This window comes from Schistocerca nitens, chromosome 4, assembly GCF_023898315.1.
Source record: "Schistocerca nitens isolate TAMUIC-IGC-003100 chromosome 4, iqSchNite1.1, whole genome shotgun sequence".
Taxonomy (NCBI): domain Eukaryota; kingdom Metazoa; phylum Arthropoda; class Insecta; order Orthoptera; family Acrididae; genus Schistocerca; species Schistocerca nitens.
In genome coordinates this window covers 557,211,546-557,232,693 of record NC_064617.1, presented here as the reverse complement: position 1 = coordinate 557,232,693, position 21,148 = coordinate 557,211,546, and the positions used below count along the sequence as shown (strand labels likewise).

The 21,148-nt window shown below is 42.8% G+C and overlaps 1 protein-coding gene across 1 annotated transcript in view; it reads right to left on the bottom strand.

Annotated features, from left to right (window-relative positions):
- LOC126252427 (neuropeptide Y receptor type 2-like) overlaps positions 1 to 21,148 on the bottom strand; it is a 251,949-nt gene that overhangs the window by 36,606 nt on the left and 194,195 nt on the right. Inside the window, exon 3 of the mRNA XM_049953318.1 lies at positions 15,935 to 16,253. Within this exon, the coding sequence (XP_049809275.1) occupies positions 15,935 to 16,253 (319 nt within the window). The remainder of the gene's footprint in view (positions 1 to 15,934; positions 16,254 to 21,148) is intronic.

Below are 21,148 nucleotides of genomic sequence, written 5' to 3'. Positions count from 1 at the left end.
ACCTTCAACTACTGGAAAAAGAGGAGGAGCAGTGGCATCATGTTCTAAAATGAATTATACTTACCGTCAGGTACCTAGCTCAACATAATTTGGCGTTAAGGGGAACCAGCGATAAGCTCAATAAAGAAAATGCTAATTTTCTTGATTTGATAGAAATGATAGCAGAATTTGACCCTGTTTTGCAGGAACATTAAGGAGAGTAGACACTCAAGAAATTCATGACAATTATCTTGGGTAAAACATTCAACATGAACTCACAAGTTTGTTTGGTAATAACGTAAAAACCAGCGTTATTAATTTTGCGGAAGAAAGTAAATATTTTTCTGTCATACTTGACTGTGCGCCTGATACAAGCCAAAATGAACAAATGACTTTGATCGTTACGTTCGTAAATTTATCAGAAGACGTAGTGACTGTATGAGAACACAAAAGCGACTTTCTAAACGTCACTTCAGCCATACGAGAAAGTCCGACTGAAACCCTTTGGTCGAGACTAGATCAACTAATATTCGATATTCATGATTACAGAGGCCGAAGTTACGATAACGTCGCAAATGGTGTTCAGGCCACAATCGTAAATTGCAATCCAAGAGCATTTTATATGTCATGTGCCAGCCACAATCTTAAACTTATGAATTCAGATGCTGCAATCTCTACAGCAAAAGCGTTCACATTTCTTTTGTTGTGTGTAGTGCAAGGAATATACATTGTTTTTAGTACATCCAAACAGAGATGATAAATCATATTGAACGTGCTAGAGCTTTAACAGTAAAACAAGCTTTTGGATTCTCAGTGGAAACGTAGGGAGGAGAGTGTCAAAGCTATTAGGTGTCAGACAAGAGAAGTCGGAGATGCCCTCCTTGAGGTGAGAAACATTGCTGTTGAATCTAAAACAAAGAGCGAAACACATTCGGTTGCTATGAACGAATTAGAAAGCTTTGAGTTTACTGTACGCAATGCCATATGGTATGACCTGCCGTCGCTTGGTTTATCATAAATATATGTCCAAGTGATGCTAAATGTTATTATCTGTACGTACTGACAAGTGTTATCTTCTGAACATCTTCGAATTGTGAGCTACACTTTTAATTTTTATATATGAAATTAATAAATTTACTCGTGGCAGTTTGTTGCCTTTGTCTGTAGTTCCTTTCAGAACTCAAATAAATCACCAGATTAATAACTTAGTACGACTGGATTCTGAATTGCTCGTTTATCCATGTATCACCACAATAAAAAATAAAAACTGTGAATGACTGTAGGAGTATGAGTGATAACAGTGGCGTATTTCAGTTTAAAGAATAATGGCAAGTTTTTATTAATGCTTAGAAAACTACAATCGAACTGATAAATCTTACAATAAATGATTAACATAACTCAGGAAAGGAATGATGCTTGATTGGCAAAGCATTCATTGGGGTGGAAACTATACAAGTTCTCCCCTGAATTAATACCTTTTACAACGCAAACAGGCTTGTTTAGACGAATCCACTGTGAGGCCAGATACTAGTCAAATAGAATTAAGTACGACCAGGTACGGCACAGACTATGATTCACGGCGAACAGGGAGCCGAGAATATCATTTAACAAGCTACGCCGGTGCCACCACGCTTTATCCTTTCACCGTGATTTAGTCGGCAGCTGAAAAGGCACGCTGCAAGCAAGGGACGGAGCGCGGCGGCAGCTGTAATGCTCTGACGCATCCACGAAAATTTCCACACTACGCGGAATGAAGTTCTGATTATTAGAACGCGGGAAGCTTCCCTATCAGAGCCCTGAAATACCGGCAGATTTCAGTGTGAGGTGCACCCTGTTGTTGGTCTGAGCAAGCAATTTGACTCACATGCACGACAGTGCGTGCTCGAATTGTTAAAAGTCTGACGACCGACTCAGGGCGAATATGTTCACCCTCGTGACACACGATATGACCGAAATGATATGCAGCTCCACTATCGGTACAGTTGGAACCGGCCTCTGGTTCTCAGTGCATCACAAGTTGCTTGCCGCAAGTCCCACCCTCTATGGAAAGACCTGAAGTTCTCCACCAGGGGAAAACTAGAAGACGAAGAAGGCAAATAATCACACTCACTTTCCACCAAGCGTCGTACAGGGGAAGAATTAGCATAAAAAAGCCGCATCCATGCTGTTTAAACCATTCACACTACCCTCAATTCATTGTATCTGGCCTCTTGACTGTTCTTCTGGCCTGATAACCAATCCAGACACTGCTTCGGGGTTCCTACGATGGGAGAGCAAGCCCCTGCTTTGCATATCCTGAAGGGAGTCAATTAGCAACCTTTCTTGACGGAAAAACGAAGATTTTACATTAGGGTGGCGTCGTACTCTTGCACGCATGGCCATGTTTCGGCAGAAAACGTCTACCTATGGGGCCACAGTTTCTCATTTATGAAGAGATATAATCTTTCCCGACCAACCATTTCCCGCTTCTGATAGAAAGCTTTTAAGCTTCCCAGACAGTGGTGCCTGTGAAATATATGTTTTTTTTTTACTCGATAAAAGAAACTAGCGACTTCCTGGCGTCAGAGAAGTTACAGTGTTGCCTCCACTAAACACGTCCTCCAGCCTCTCTGATTCTTTCACCCCAGCTACTAACACGAGAATGCTTATAGTTTTATGACCGTCCTGCCATTTGCACAACTCAGATTACAGCAGTTGCCTTCCTCCAGCCACTTCCTGCCACCTTCGAGACGGACTGTCACCTGGCCCAGGTAAAATGTTGTGCGATCTGGCGCCCTCCTGCTCTGACCCTAAGTGGGAAGAGTGGAGGGTTACGGCCTGAGGTCCCTCTTCAGGTGCAGTTCACAGAGTGCTGCTTCTTCAGATCACTCTCACAGCCAGGCCGCTTGAGACATTTATGGCCCACCATCCATCCTCCTCTCTGTTCTCCATCCAATCCAATACGGCCCCTTGGGGACAAGTTCTCTACAGGCTACATATACAGTTATTAGAACATTCTGCTCACAATTTCCTTATGTAAGAAAGCTCATAAACCACAGATACCAAATATAGTATTGGGAGATACCGAAATGAAGCGATCGTATGGCATTCTAGGCCGGGAGGTCCCATCCGGCTAAGTTCGGCCACAGAGTGCAAGACTTCTTTCAGTCGACGTCACACTGGGTGACTTGCTTGCCGGTGACGAGTATGAAATGATGATGTGGAGAACACAACACTCAGCCCTCAAGCGGGGGGAGGGGGGGGGGTTCGATGTAGAAAACGACTGCTTCTGTTATCGATGATAATACGTTGCATGCTCAAGAGTTGATAAACCGTTTGACTTTTATGTTTATGCAGAAGACGGACAAACAAAAAATGTATTCAGTCCACTAGCTTTACGATACAAAATGGTTTTCTGTGAAAACGCATTTTTTCCGTTCCTTCATTCCACATAGCCACACAACGCAAAGAATTATATTGAATAGAATGACGTGTTGTCTTGGTGACTCTAGGTTCGCTAGAACACTTTTAATTATTTTCAGAATCATTTCATATCAGACAAAGACACAACGAAGCATGGCCGGATTTAGCTAGTGCTTGATAATGCACCACCATGTAACAATCAGTAGTTGTCTAATACTTTTGCTCTGTTAAAGGAACAGAACATTGTTAAGTGTAAGCAGGGTGGATCGCCGACTAGAAATGGAGGAAAGAAGGTCCTATGAACACTTGTCTAGAAATGGAAGATGTGGGCGCAACGACACACCAAATTGTCCTGGAACTCTGTACAGGGGTGCATCGCATTCCCGTCACAACAGATGTTCAAAGTAGCCTCCGTGGGACTGCAGGTGATGGTGGTGGTGGTGGTGGTTGCCATCCGGGGCCCCCACAGCCACAGTCCGGCCACGAGGCGGGCCACTTGCCTGCAACTTGTACGAGGGTTGGCCTCAGTATGCATTAGAAGCCTGTCCTGCAGATCTGGTACACGCGCAGTCCGACGCCTCCTTGCACATTCATCTGTCTGAAAGCCCAAAATGGGCTTGAAATGTTGTGTGATATTGTTGGTATCTTCGAGAGTACTTGGTCTGGTGTATCTGGGCTGCCTCTCGGCCGCTCATATCTGTCTGGCCGTAAACAAACTACATCTCGACATGAACACTGCACCAGTCTGCTGCTTACAGTACGCTGCGTCAATCACACAGTCTCCACCACACAACTAACTCACGGTACGTGTTCAGAGGAACTGGCGTTCGTCAACCCCATCTACCATGACAACGATGAATTTTCAAACACATGTTCATAGGACATATTTTCCTCCAGTTACAGTTACGAATGCTTCCTTCCAGTTTGTCGGTTTTATTGATATTCACCCTGTATATTATAGATTTATATACTAAACCAATGACATCTGAGTTCATTTATGATAACAAGTATCTAACTGTGGTTCATGATACCAAAACTGCACTATCCTCTTGTGTTATCTATATGATACGCTGCTGAAAATGTCACAAAGTGAGCCGATAGCGGGTGATCACGGTCGGGGCACATGAGATATTAATTGTTATTGCAGGAAACTAAAGAACGGAATTAGAGGAGAAAGAATCCCCTAGCCATACACGTACAAATACACAGGCTAACAAACAAACCACGAACTCCATATAAGATGCTCAGAACTTTTCAAGCTCCAAGACACTTGGGCTGGATTGAATTATATCAACCTCTGTACAGGTTGTTGGACGAAGAACGTGATATAGAATGTGGCTTGCAATTTGCTGTTGTCCGCATCTACTCTGCCGCTATCACCCATGTGTGGAGATGAGGTGTTTCCTCCTATCACATTTCCTGTATAGTTTTGACAGGAGGCACGATAAGCTTGCTAGCCCATACAATTATCAAAGATAGTTGCCGTCTTTTCTCTTGTGTCAGAAAGAAAAATTCAAAAACAGTGCATTTAACATTACCGTAGATTTCGATCTGCCCTTACGTGTTTCTGCTACTTGGTATCTCCATCTACTGATTATTGGCTTAGAAATAATATAGTGAAATATCGTTTCGATAATACTGACACGTATTGATTCTTGTCAATTTCATTAACCAAATGAACAACCCATTTTTATTAGTGAAGGCAGTTCTTTCGGAAATAACTATTAATGAAATGAGAGGATGTCACGTGCAGATTGGTCATGAGTGTACCTGTCTTAACTTCCTGTCTACCACTTGAATATTTGTCTAAATGTTTAACTGCCACAATATTCGAGCTTGTTAATTGTCGACGAATCCAGTTGCGTTTGTAATACACTGAGGTAACGAAAAGATGGGGTAGCGATATGCACATATATAGATGGCTGTAGTATCGCGTAGACAAGCTATAAAAGGGCGGTGCGTAGCTGTCATTTGTACTCATGTGATTCGTTATGGCACACAGGGATAATTAACAGACGTAGAAAGCGGTATTGTTGTTGGAGCTAGACTCGTGGGACACTTCATTTCGGAAACAGTTGTTGAATTCAGTATTCCGAGATCCACAGTGCCAAGAGTGTGTCGAGAATACCACATCGCAGGCACTACCTCTCACGATGGACAACGTAATGGCCGATGACCTCTGCTTGACGACCGAGAGCAGCGGCGTTGGAGAAGAATTGTCAGTGCTAACATACATGAGACGCTGCATGAAATAATAGCAGAGATCAATGTTAGACGAACGATGAACGTATCCGTTCGGCCAGTGCGCCAAATTTGGCGTTAATGGATTATGGCAGCAGTCGACCGAGGCGAGTCCCTTTTCTAACAGCGCGACATGGCCTGCAGCGTCTCTCCTGGGCTCGTGACATATCGGAAGAACCTTAGCCGGCTGGAAAACCGTGGCCTGGTTGGGTGAGTACCGATTTCAGTTGGTGAGAGCTGACAGCAGAGTTGGAGTGTGACGCACCCACTGTGAAGCCTTGGACCTAGGTTGCCTACAAGGCAATGTGGAAGCTAGTGGAGGTTCCATAAGAGTGATGGCTGTATTTACATGGAATGGACTGGGTCCTTTGATCCAACACAGCTGATCCTTGATTGGAAAGGGTTACGTTCGGCTACATGGGGACCATTTGCAGGCATTCGTCGACTTCATGTGCTCAAAGGAATATTTGGACTATTATGGATGTCAATGCACAATGTCACCGGGTCACAATTGTTTCCGAATGGTTTGGAGGACATACCGGACAGTTAGAGGGAATGAATTGGTTTCCAGACAATGACTGGTATTATGATGGGTGTCAATGCGCCATGCCGTCGGGCTACAAGTGTTCGCAATTGGTTTGGAGAACATTCCAAACAATTCGACAATTCGGGCGAATTATTTGGTCACCAATCGAACATTTATGGGACACAATATAGAGAGATTTAGGAAAGGTAAAGGCACCAGAGAAGCAATTCTGATATTGCTGTTGACAATGGACGCAAAACAAAAGAAATATCAAGACACGTTCATAGGAGTTGTCGACTTGGATAAAGCGTTCTAGAATGTAAAATAATGCGAAATATTTGAAACTGTGAGAAAAATATGGATAAACAATAGGGACAGACGGGTAGTATACAACATGTACAAGGGCTTAGAGAGAATAGTAAGAGCGCACGACGAAGAGCGACGTGCTCGGAGTAACAGGACTGTAAGACAGGAAGATAGTACTTCGCCCCTGCTGTTCAACCTGTACATAGTAGAAGCAATGGTGCAAATAAAAGAAAGGTTCACGAGTGGAATTAAGATGCAGAGGGAAAGGATATCAACGATACGATTAGCCGAAGACATTGCTATCCTGAGTCAAGAAGGATTACATAATCTGATGAACGGAGTGAATAGTCTAATAAGTACAGACTATGGATTGAAAGTAAATCCCAGAAAGACGAAAGTAGTTAGAGGCAACAGAAATGAGGACTGCGCGAAACTTAACTGCTACCTAGGTAGAAAAATAACCAAAGACAAACGGTGAAAGGAAGACATCAAAAGCGGAATAGCACTGGCAATGGCAAGACAGAGATTCCGAAATCAGATACTGGATTGTAAGGAGTACGCAGGAGCAGACATAGACTCAGATCGCAATATAGTAGTGGTGAAGAGTAGGCTGAAGTTTAAGACAATAGTCAGAAAGAATCAATACGCAAAGAACTGGGATACGGAAGTACTGAGGAATGACGAGATACGGTTGATGTTCTCTAAGGCTATAGATACAGCAATAAGGATTAGCTCAGTGCCGGCTGGGGTGGCCGAGGCGCTACAGTCTGGAACCGCGCGACCACTACAGTCGCAGGTTAGAATCCTGCCTCCGGCATGGATGTGTGTGATGTCCTTAGGTTAGTTAGGTTTACGTATTTCTATGTTCTAGGGGACTGATGATCTCAGACGTTAAGTCCCATGGGCTCAGAGCCATTTGAACCATTTGAATAGCTCAGTAGGCAGTACAGTTGAAGAGGAACGGACATCTCTAAAAAGGGCCATCACAGACGTTGGGAAAGAAAACATTGACACAAAGAAGGTAAATGCGAAGAAACCATGGGTAACAGAAGAAATACTTCAAATGATCGATGAAGAAGGAAGCACAAAAAACATCCACGAAATTCAGGAATAGAGATATACAAGTCGCTGAGGAATGAAATAAATAGTAAGTACAGGGAAGCTAAGACGAGATGGCTGCAGGAAAAATGTGAAGACGTCGTAAAATAAATGATTGTCGGAAGGACAGACGCAGCATACAGGAAATTCAAAACAACCGTCGGTGAAATTAAAGGCAAGGGTGATAACATTAAGAGCACCACGAGAATTCCACTGTTAATTACAGAGGAGAGAGCGGATAGGTGGAAAGAGTACATTTAAAGCGTCTATGAGGGGGAGGCTTGGTGTGATGTGAAAGAAGAAAAAACAGGAGTTGATTCAGAAGACATAGGGGATACAGTATTGGAATCAGAATTTAAAAGATCTTTGGAGGACTTAATATCAAATAAGGCAGAAGGGATTGATAACATTCCATCAGAATTTCTAAAATCGTTGGAGGAAGAGGCAACAAAGCGACTATTCACGTTGGTATGTCTGGCGACATACCATCTGACTTTCGGAAAAGCAGCATCCACACAATTCCGAAGACGGCAAGAGCTGACAAGTGCGACAATTACCACAGAATGAGCTTAACAGCTCATGCAGCCAAGTTGCTTAGACGAATAATATACAGAAGAATGGAAAACAAAAATTGAGGATGCGATAGATGACCATTAGTTTGGCTTTAGGAAAGAAATTTGTGGTAAGGTCTTGTGGTACCAAACTGCTGAAGTCATCGGTCCCCAAGCTTATGCACTACTTAATCTAACTTAAACTAACTTACGCTAAGGACAACACACACACCTGCCCGACGGAGGAACTGCACGGACCGTGACAAGGCGCCTAAGACCGCGCTACTACCCCGCAGTTAATAATGAAAGCAAGACTAAAGAAAAATCATGACACGTTCATAGGATTTGTCGACGTGCAAAAAGCCTTCAACAATGGAAAATGGTGCAAGATGTTCGAAATTCTGAGAAAAAAAGGGTTAAGTTAATGGAAGAGGCGGGTCATATACAATATGTAGTACAACAGCCAAGAGGGAATAATAAGAGTGGACGACAACGAACGAAGTTCTCGGATTAAAAAGCGTGTAAGACAAGGATGTAGGCTTTACGTCCTATTGTTCAGTCCGTACATCGAGAAAGCAATGGTGGAAATAAAAGAAAGGTTCGGGAGTGGAATTAAAATTCAAGGTGAAAGGATATCAATTATACGATTCGCTGATGACATTGCTATCCTGAGTGATAGTGAAGAGGAAGTAGATGATCTGCTGATCGGAATGAACAGTCTAACGACTACAGAGTATGGAGTGAGAGTAAATCGAAGAAAGACAAAGGTACTGAGAAGTAGTAGAAATGAGAACAGCGAAAAACTTATTATCAGGATCGATGGTCACAAAGTAGATTAAGTTAAGTAATTCTGCCACCTAGACTATAAAATAACTAATGACCGATGGAAGACGTTGGACCTCAAAAGCAGACTAGCAATGGCGAAAAGGGAATTCCTGACCAAGACAAGTCTACTAGTATAAACAATGGCCTTAATTTGATGAAGAAATTTGTGAGAATGTACATTTGGAGCACAGCATTGTATGGTAATGAAACATGGACTGTGGGGAAATCGGAGGAAAAGAGAATCGAAGCGTTTGATATGTGGTGCTACAGACGAATGTTGAAAATTAGGCGGACTAACAAGATAAGGAATGAAGAGGTTCCTCGCAGAATGGGAGAGTAAAGGAATATGTGGAGAAGACTGGCAATGAGAAGGGATAGGGTGATAGGACATGTGTTGAGATGTCAGCTAACGACTTCCCTGGCACTACAGTGAGCTGTAGAGGGACAAAACGGTAGAGGAATACAGAGATTGAAATAAATCCATCAAATAACTAAGGACGCAGGTTTCAAGTGCTACTCTCAGATGAAGAGGTTGGAACAGGAGAGGAATCCATGGATGGCCGCATGAAATGAGTCAGAAGACTGATGACTCAATAAAAAAAAAAATCCTGCAGCGGCAACACTTTCGCAATCATGGAGGGCTTCGCAAGCACTTCGCTTAATAATTCTGCATTTGTTTCCAACGTCTTTTTGAGTCCATGCCACGTCGAGATGCTGCACTACGTCGGGCAAAAGGAGGAGCGACGCTGTATTAGGGGGCATCCCATTATATTGTTCACCTCAGTGCATGTCTCCTTACAAGGTAGCTTCATAGGCCTTCCAGTCATCAGCACCGCGATAATAATTTTTGTAGATCCAACACTTGTCGGAATGAAGTGTTTTCATACATTTAACAGAAAATAAAAGAAATAGCTGTAAAAAGACAAATATTAGCCTACTGGTACTTGTAAACTCGCCATAGAATGTGTTATTGTGCCAACGCTTTCATGGCAGTTATTTAAGGCGGGGTTTGCGCTACGGTTACGTAGGGTGAGGGTAGATCTCGGGCAAATATTACTATGTTTGTGACGCTGTAAACGTCAGCAAGCAATTTTGGCAGCTACTACCAAATGCTTTTTATGCTGCATTTCGAATTTTCTATGGTGTTGCTCATTTTCCTATTTTAATATCAACGAAGGAGAGTCTATTTCCGTCGCAAGGTTGTACTCCCCCACAGCCCCAAGAAGGGTCGACTATCGCTTTAACCGCGAGTTTGATTTCACCGGCCAGAGTAGCCGAGCGGTTCTAGGCGCTACAGTCTGGAACCGCGCGATCGCTACGGTCGCAGGTTCGAATCCTGCCTCGGGCATGGATGTGTGTGATGTCCTCAGGTTAGTTAGGTTTAAGTAGTTCTAAGTTCTAGGGGACTGATGACCTTAGAAGTTAAGTCCCATAGTGCTCAGAGCCATTTGAACCAGTTTCGATTTCGCAGAAGCACAAAAAATGTGTGTAAGCTGGAAGCACTGCCATACGGTTCCTCTCCCCACGGAGGCCCCCATATTTGTTTACGCTAGCAGTCGGCTGCGACATTAAAGTTTCCATGATATTTACATTTACATGTATTCCGAAAGCCGCTGTACGGTGGACGGCAGAGGGTACCTCGTACAACAACCTACTCCCTCCTGTTCCTCCCTGAAATAGAAACAGGAAAGAACAACTGCCTCTGTGCATCTGAACGAGCCTCAGTTTGCCTTGTTTGAGATCTACGGTGGCAGCAGTAGAATCGTTCTGCAGTCATACGCAAATGCCAGTTCTCTGTTCTCTATAGATTTTCGAGAAAATAACATCGTCTACTCTTCAGGGATTCGAATACACGGAGCATATCTGTAACATTCGCTTGTTGATCGGACCTGCTGGTAACAATTACAACAGCAAACCTGTGAATTATTTCGACGTCTCCCTTCAACTTCACCTGCTGAGGGGGTCCCAAATACTCGAGCATTATTCAAGAATGGGTTACACAAATCTTGTTTACGTGGTCCCTTTTATAAATGAACTACATCGTCTTAGAATTCTCACATTTCCGCGTGAGTCCCTCCGTCGGAGGTCGAGTCGGGCATACATGTGTGTGTTGCCTTTAGCGTAAGTTAGTTTAAGTAAGATTAAGTAGTGCGTCAGCTTAGGGACCGATGACCTCAGCAGTTTGGTCCCATACGACCTTACCAAAAATTTCCAATTCTCCCATTAAATCTAAGTCGACCATTTACCTTCCCTAAAACTGATCTTACTTTCCCATTCCATTTCGTGTAACTTTGTAATACTGTAGCCAGAAATGAAACCTACACGACTGTGTCACGCACAGTAGCAGTAATAGTTAATGCACTTATTACAAGGTTGTTTTTCCTATTTATCTGCATTAACTTTCAAGTTTCTACATTTATAGCAGGCTGACATTGATCGCATCAAGTATAAATTCAGTCTAAGTCATCCTGTATCCTGTTAATGGAATGAACTGCAGCAGTACTTGAAGCTGAAGACAGTGCATCAGGTCCTGTGAATTGATTGCCAATAGTCGACACCCCTGCCAGTTCGGCAACTCAACAGAGGTCATAAGTCCTACGTCGTCAGATTTCCACTTAGCCTGGGAGTGGTAGTGTTGCAGAAAGCGTCGGTAGTTTCACTGACTGTTGCATGAAAACAGTCCAGTCTTGATAATTGCCTCTGTTCCACTATAATCCTGCATGGCACACATCTGGACATTTCCACAAAGTCAGCTGGTCCACCCATCATTGTCAAGCAGCTGGGCAGAAGTGTGACGTCCAGTCTACGTTATACATCTCTCTGACGATGTCGCGACTACCGCTACCATCACCAAACTTCGAATGCCTGTCTGCCGTCTAAACCTCTGGGCGTTTGGGCAGCTCGGGATTCTGCCACAGTTACGGAACTGCGAAGCTTGGGATCCGAGCATCCCCACCTCTATCACTGTCCCAACAGACAATTTCCTCGCCTTCTATCAACTGGGGAGAGTCGCAGTCCTTCATATTCACATGAAGCGGTCACATCAGGCCGCAGCTCATTGCTGAACACGAGGCTCCAGTGATGCAGCAGTAGGAGCAAATATTAGTGCCTGCTTCAGGAAGGCCAGACTGGAGACTGACGTACTAAGAGACAATGGGACGAAGTATTCGCCTTACTTGGCACTGATGCTAGCAATGTCAGATTCCAGCAGATGTAAGCAAAATGCAAAAGGAAAGTTTCAGTACTAACTAACTCCCTTCTCCAGCTGCACCTGCGTCCATGTTCGATATAAAATCGCCACCCAAACCCAGCATACCTGGTAACCACATAATTAATGTCAATTTAGGTGTGTATTATTCTTGTATCCGATTATTCCGTCTACAGTCAATCAACGACTGTTTCCCGAACAATGCAGTGAAGTAAACAAAGAGTATGAGACTGCTAACTCTATCTGTTGGATCATTTACCGGTACAGAGTAAAGGAGCGACCCTATTATAATTACCCTGGAACACTCATAACAGTAACCTTGTCTCTGATGAAGCCTTGCCGTCCAGGACAACATACTACTTTTTGTTACACAAGAAGTCCTTGAGACATTCACATCTCTTAGAACCCTTTCTAAATGGTCAGATCTTCATTAACAGTATACAGTGAGAAACAGAGTCAAATGTTTCCCAGAAATATGGAAAAATAGAAACTCCGGATTGCTTTTTGTTCATTGTTTACTACTACACAACAGTATTTTAAATGGCCCACTATTCCCAATTATATACAAATTAAAAATATTGTTCATTTAGACTTTCCATTTATTACATGCATATGCTAATACAGGGTGTACATAAAGTTCGCGAACACTTCCAGTTATTTATTGCACAGGAATCAAATATTGAAGACATATTATACATATGTCACTTTGAAGAGAAACCGTTAAATTTTTGTTTCATGTATACCGACACAGCGTAGTTCGGTTGTTGTTACGGTCTTCAATATTGAGACTTGTTTGATGCAGCTCTCCATGCTACTCTATCATGTGCAAGCTTCTTCATCCCCCAGTACGTACTGCGGCCTACATCCTTCAGAATCTGCTTAGTGTATTCATCTCTTGGTCTCCCTCTAGGACTTTTACCCTCCACGCTGCCCTCCAATACTAAATTGGTTATCCCATGATGCCTCAGAACAAGTCCTACCAACCGATCCCTTTTGCTAGTCAAGTTGTGCCACAAATTCCTCTTCTCCCCAATCCTGTTGAATACCTCTTCATTAGTTATGTGATCTACACATCTAATCTTCAACACTCTTATGTAGGACCACATTTCGAAAGCTTCTATTCTCTTCTTGTCCAAACTATTTATCGTCCATATTTCACTTCCATACATGGCTACACTCCATACAAATACATTTAGAAACGACTTCGTGACACTTAAATCTATACTCGATGTCAACAAATCTCTCTTATTCAGAAACGCTTTCCTCGCAATTGCCAGTCTACATTTTATATCCTCTCTACTTCGACAATCATCAGTTATTTTACTCCCCAAATAGCAAAACTCATTTACTACTTTAAGTGTCTCATTTCCTAATCTAATTCCCTCAGCATCACCCGACTTAATTCGACTACATTCCATTACTCTCGTTTTCTTTTCGTTGATGTTCGTCTTATATCCTCCTTTCAAGACACTATCCATTCCGTTCAACTGCTCTTCCAAGTCCTTTGCTGTCTCTGACTGAATTACAATGCCATCGGCGAACCTTAAAGTTTTTATTTCCTCTCCATGGATTTTAATACCTACTCCGAATTTTTCTTTTGTTTCCTTTACTGTTTGCTCAATATACAGATTGAATAACATCGCGTCGGCCAGTGTGGCCGCGCAGTTAAAGGCGCTTTAGTCTGGAACCGCGCGACCGCTACGGTCGTAGGTTCGAATCCTGCCTCGGGCATGGATGTGTGTGATGTCCTTAGGTTAGTTAGGTTTAAGTAGTTCTAAGTTCTAGGGGACTGATGACCTCAGATGTTAAGTCCCATAGTGCTCAGAGCCATTTGAATAACATCGCGGTGAGGCTACAACCCTGTCTCACTCCCTTCCAAACCACTGATTCCCGTTCATGTCCCTTCCGTTATTTGCCGATAGTCGGCGCTAGTCGCAAACATGGCGAGATCAGATGCGAGAGCACTGCGTCGAGAGCACTGCCACAGGATATTCCTACTTCCACATGGTGCAACAACGGCTGATGGCTCAAATGCAATCGGCCTCTCCATCTTTCTGCAGGATGGGGCTCAACCCCATTTACATCGTGAATTTCGTGGGTACCTGAACATGGAGCTGCCGCATAGGTGGGGACCGCTGTTTCATGAAATGGATTCCCCAATCACCATATCTCTCTCGGTGTGACTTTTTCCTGTGGGGACACATTAAAGGTCTAGTGTATGTACCACCTCTACCACGTGATGAAGCAGAGCCCCGGGAGAGAATACAGGAAGCGACTCCCAAGTCGAGCATGACAAGCTGGCACGGGTATGGGAAGAATTCGATTACCGTTTTGGCGTCTGCAAGATCATTCATGGTTCGCATATCGAATGTTCGTAAAAGAAGCTTTCAGAGTTCCTCTTCAAAATGCAAATTGTATGAGATCTGTGCAATGTTTAGTTCTTGTGCAATAAATAATTGAAAGTGTTCCCAGACTTTATGTACAACCTGTACTATAATCTGTAATATGTTTGTAAATACTGAAAATTTTGTGTTTTTAGGAAATTTATATATGTCTAAAACTATAGAGTATACTGACTACAATTTTATATACCGATCTCATAACCACTGTGAAGATTATCACCAACCCTACAGCAGAGAGAAGTGGAATCAAAGGCTGGAATATGGTGTATTGGTTAATAAAAAGAAAAAGAGAAGAAAAGAAAAGGTTGAAAATGTGGGAAGAAATTGTGAATAAAAACGGGGTTTTAAAATCGTTAATGACCCTGAAAAATGGAAAGAATAAAATGCAAATCGGACTTCGTATTACAGAAAAATTGTCGGACTTAGTGATTCGGAAAAGCTATTGTTGGGGTGGTCCTTGTGGCGTTTCTGAGCAAAAGCAAACCAATCTCCACTACAAAAATTATTTGAAGGAGAACAGAGAATAACAAAATGTGATTAACAGGAGGAAAGGGCGTAGATAAGAGTTTATCCTTTACCATGTTAACATGTCTTCTTTCGTGCGGTGTGCAAGTCTTCAAAAATCTCCTACTTCATTTCTGCGTGAAAAGTAGTAGCTGCTCCGAAATCTTGCAATCTTCCAGGAATCACTAATTTATACAAATCAAAACCATCTTGGTATTGAATGCAATTTATTTTACGTTGCTACTTCCATCCTCCGAATTTGATACCCACTTCCACAATACGTCTGCACATCAATGAGTTTTTTTCGTCTTGATCCGACCAAGACTGGCTAATAAGTCAGTTAAACTTCCGCTCTCAGAGACAAAAGACGGATAGAAAACAAAAAGGGTTACCATTTCAGTACCTTCATTTTCTTATATATTCTCACTGCAGTCGAGCGCTCTTACAGCTGCGACGGTATAGTTTATATCTGAGGGAACGAGTGTAGCGCGGTGAAATTCAAAGTCCCGCCACAATGGTTTAGCGTCTTGCTGCATCAACCACATCAGTTAACGTGTTGCATGGAGTAAGAAACAGCCTCCTGAGTCGCTCTCCATACAGAATTTGCAAAGGCATAAGACTGCCTCCAAGATTACAGTTGAGTCAACGTTTAACTTGATCACTGACATTTCCAGTGTAGGCCCGCGAGCTTTGCAGTCCCGCATACCGCGATTTTGTGAGCACCTCTACGGCAACACATCAGTGCTTTTCAAAGCTCTGCAGATGGCTAATGTTTTAGTCTGTATCCTTTATCACTTCCCACCTGAAGGCTGGCAAAGGCGCCGCGAGATGTCAGGGACCTCGTTACGCCGTCTCGACAATAGCTACGCCACGCGCAGTGCGTCTAGCCTACCTTGCGGCAGCCAGGAGACGACGAAGAGTACGGCGACGCCGGAGAGCAGCAGCGTGGTGCGGCGGTTCCTGCGCAGCTCGCGGCTCGCGCGGCGGGAGTCGGCGGCGGTGTTGGCGTGCGCGTGCAGGTAGCGGGCGATGCGCGCGTGCACCGTGGCGAGCACGGCGGCGGGCAGCACGGCCTGCAGCAGCAGCAGCCCCGCCGCGTACGCCAGCTGCAGGCGCCGCGACGGCCAGCGCTCGATGCACGCCTCGTAGAGCACCAACTGCAGCTCGGGCCCGGGGCCGCCCACCAGCGGCAGCGTCACGCGCTCCACCACCTGCCCAACACCGCCAGGCAGCGTGAGCAGTCTTACGCCTTATCAGCTGGTTGCCAACAACCGAGTCGACAGCATCCGGGAGGTTTTAGAGTTTTAGACTGTTTGAAGGCAGAGGAGAATGGGACACTGTGGCCATTAAAGTCTGTCACTGGAAGCTGAATTGATACAGCACACGAACATGAAGTATAGTTTTTTTTTTTTTTTCACACTTGGGACTTCGCGTACAGAATATCACTCGGGCGAAGATATGGAACTTTCGCAACATCAGCGAGTTTTATTGTAGGTGGCGATCCGTACGCAGAGAGTCGAGGAAAATGTGATCAGTTACGAACATTGTTGCCAGAAACAGCGACTAGTCACATACCGGGAATTCAGGAGAGACAGCCTGCCAAACAGCTAAAGACCAAAGGTAATGTCCCTAGTCGAAAAGCTGACGTTTCTCTTTTATACTATTTAGTTCAGTACCTGTTTTTCGTGTACTCCAGCGAAGAAGAGAATTGTGTCAGTGTACTGTACGGTGCTGACTATTGTTTACTAATCAACTGTAAGGTTTTTTGAGAGAACTTCAGTGTATTACCTTTGCGTGAGCCGACTTTGGATCGTAGTTAAAAGAAAAACAAAATAGCGAAAAAGAAAAATAGAACAGAAGCTGAATAGCGTAGTAGCGCAACATAGATAGCGCCAATCGACTTTTCGGGTTAGTGCCAGATTATTTGTGGTACAGACAAAAACTGTATTTGTCCGTAAGCAACTGTCTGTGTCGGCTACCGTTTAAAAGCTGCTGGCTGCTGACCTCGTGGTATTGGGGCGACCTAAGAAGAATGCTTGGCACCTCTGGAGACGATAGTGTCGCCTGGAATCATGGATGACGCTACGCCTCCCGGTTCACAGAGAATCGCTGCGTGGTCTGTGTGGCCAATCGCTATGGTTGGAAGCGTTCGCGTGCGAAGGCGGCTTGTAATGTTAGCAGCCGGCCGCACATGGAGAAGTGCTGCCAGAGATGAGTTTCTCGGACGCAAGTAACGGAAAGAGCCACTGCTCGGTGCGGAGGTTTAATAGTGGTCCATACCATAGTCGGGAAATAAGTCCACTCCACTATCCTGCCAGTGGATCTGTTCGAATTAAGGTGGATGTTCTGCCGCAGCGACTGTGTGCTCCTGGTACTCCCTGATACAAATCGTGGCTCATGTAGCTACAAACGACCCCTGTCACTTGGATTCGGAAGAAAACCTCGGCTACTAGTGACTGGCACTTTTGGTGAAGATATGTAGCTCCTCCAAACAGAGGCTCAGACGATTCTCTGTCGATGCTGACTGAACAACTTCTGCTGTTGGGTAGAGAACTGTAGCACCCTCACAGGCCCCGGTGCAATTAGGAAGCAGCAGTTAGGGTAGGTGACTGCATGTAGCTTTCACATGTTGGTTATTTAGGATAAAGGAATTATCTCAGTGGCACGATTAGAAGAATTCTGGTTCTACAAAGGGTACCATTCGTCGTAGTAATTCGGAGAAAAATAATGTTAATATGATATTAATTAACTGAAAGAGCTGCAATGGTTACAATACCCATACAGTACCACATAGCTGGCTGAAGCCGGACGTCAATGGCAATCAAATTCTAAATTCCGTCTGGAATATGGCAAAGAAACATTGAACTCTAGTAGTGAAGGCGCATAAATGGCTCTAAAAATGTCATAACATCTAGTTAGATTAGTAAAGATTCTCAATGCGAAATAGTTTCGGCGAAAACAGATATTAAAAATGGATCAATGATGGTCTTTGGATGCTTTTATAGAGCGTCTGCCTCTGGGGCATTTCATGCGGAACGTCTTAGGGTACACTAGGAGAAAATTTGGCGTAAATTTCCTGATGATTTTGTAGTATTCGGTGGAGGATTCAGCTTACCGGCTATAAAACGGGAGACTAAAGTGGTTATGGCGTTTAGTAAGGATAGGGAATCGTATTAAATTGTTGTGAATGCCTCATATGAAAACTAATTTAAGCAGTTAATTTGAAAACCAACATATGAAGATACAATCTCAGATCTACTGGTGAAAAAGAGACCAGAACTTTTCGACTCAGCGTAGAAGAATTAATCATTGATCGTAATGCCATCACAGCAACAATACTTAAGGGTGTCAACAGGAATTCAAGAAAGGTCGGAGAAGACAACTGCTTAGCAATAGGGCCAAGAAGCGGATTTCAGATTACCTGAACCGTCAGTATGGTAATTTCATCTCAAACACTAACAATATTAAGTATTGGTGGACAAAGTTCAAGAGCACTGTACTGTACGCTGCAGACAGATCTGTGCCGATCAAAGTTCTGTGCGATGGAAGTGTCCCGCTGTAATTCGATAATCGCGTCAGGAAGCTGCTGCGAAGGCCAAGAGATCTTCCCGGAAAATTTAAACGTAGTCAAACCCTCAAAAACTAACAAAAACCTAACGAAAGCAAAATTAGCGTAAGGAGAGCCATGCATGTAGCGTTAAATGAATATCAATGCAGATTTCTTTCACCGATTTGACAGAGTATCTTGAGAAATTTTGATGGTATGTTAAATCAATAAACGTATGTTAGCCATCTCTCCAGACACTATGTGATGGGTATGATGTAGACATCGTGGCAATTGGCACGGTAAAATCCGTCAAATTTTTTAGGCAGCCATAATTTTTGTCCTGAGAATGGGCTTCAGGGGGCAACATAATGGTTTACATTTGTTTACTTAGAATCGCAGGGAGATTCGTATTGTTTCTCAGCTCTTTAGCTATTCTGTAGAAAGGTTTGAGAATGTCTTTTATTGAAGTACTAAATCTATTAACTTCATCCCAGTTACTTTATTGAGAGAATATTTCTGACTTTGTAAGAGGTTTGTGAAATATACCTTAAAACCAAGGAAACATGATAAAAATAATAACCTTATATCACCTTGAAAAAATCTCCGCTCCCTGCAGTATACATTCGGTAAACCGTTCAGGGTGCCCTTTCAAATCTCCTACTTTTCAAAGGCTCGGAAAAAAATCATTACAATAAAATTTCTTTAATGCTACTGATTGCTGATTACTTCGATAAATTTAGCTTTTGAATTATAACAGCTTAAAGAAATTTGTACTATTTGTAAATTTTTAATTATCATGGGCAAAGTAGTCGAGGATTCAAGTACTACATATAGGAAAAGAAATTAATGTTACTGAAAGTGAAACAATAATTATTGACTTTATATACACCAATGACTATGCTTATTCACGTGCAATGGAATTTGCACTTCGCAAAGTATATAACAGTTGCGTCCGAGTTACATCTCTTCGCTACAAATGGCAGTGCGTATTGCATGTAAAATGTGGTGCGTGTTCGTGATGTTAACAATACTGAGATAGAGAATGTATATTTCGTTGGTAACGGGCAGCCTAATACCCTCCATTAACATAAAATGGGCGTCCATTTTATGAATACCGCCAGCAGTACCAGAGTAACTTTTACAGAGTTACGCAAATGTATGAGTACTTCACAATCACATGGAAAGTTTGGGTTGGAATATAGACAAAATCCTCAGACGAGTTACGTTAATATTTTCAGACATACGATTAATCCACAACATGCTAAAATTCTAACTGGGTTACTAAGAGTGGAAAATCAAGAAACTTGAAACCATAAGTGAATGAGATAGCAAACTGAGTTTCCTAGACAACATAACCCACCTGGCCGAAAATAATGGAAGAAACAGACTATATTGTAAAGTCTGCATATTAATCAGTAACAATGAAATTAAGACGAAGTAATCAAATGTGACAAAATCTAGAATAGCGAATAAACATAAGATTTGAGGAATGTATGCCATTAAAATTGTGAATGAATTCTGATATGTGGAAGCAAGATATGAAAGGGACACTATGGAATGGTATGGAAATAGTACCTGGCCCATCACGAAAAGGGCGAAGGGGAACTGTAACACTCGAATACGTTTCGTACAGATCAGAGTAAACGTAAATATAACTGATACCAATTATTTTATGTCACGTATTATGTCATTCCCGTAAGTTTGAAAAAAGTCGGCGGCTGACTAATTACAGATGGGACTCGATTCACCGGACTAATTGTTGTCGTAAGCCATACGGATAATCGGATATACGTATAACTGAATGTATGCAAAAAGCGATTTTTGTGCTATTAACTCTAGGTAGATAACCCACGTCGTCCGTTAATTTTTGTCTTTTAGGTACACTATCATACGTTTATCTTCCAAAGTTTAGTACTTAGTATTTGGTATTCATTCAAAACAACAAAAACAAATTAAATTTATTAAAATCAACAAAACACAACGTTTATCAAGAGGTTTGAGACCCATTTCTGTATGTTCATAATATTTTCTTAAAATTTCTGAAATACTGTAATCCTAATCACGTAGTACCTAACAAATGTGACGTTGGACAGTCATTGTAGTTCAATTCTGTTTACGCCAAATTGTAATTTGGCATTAACAATTTGTGCTTTCCTTTGCTGCAACATCACGAATCCATTGTAGTAAACTCATGGTATCACATCCTATTTTTCTAACCATTTGGAAGCTGTTTCCGGGGCTTCAAATGCTTCCGCAGGAGATGGTCTTACATCATTTCCTGCGGCTACGTTTTCTTCTGGTGTCATCTTCTTGCATTTCCTGTTGTTAGTTTGGCTGCAATATGTGTTCAAAAATTTCATTACCCCACATGATCTGAAAACCTTTATCATTAGTGCCACAGGTGAGGCGCTGTCTCATATCATCGGCATCACTTTATTGGCCTATTTTTATGTTTGACACTAGCACTTTTATATCCTTCGAATCATCCGTATGGATTATTGAATATTCGTGCACTGTTCCAAAATTCGTTCATAGTTTTCTTTTCAGTCAAATCGTACT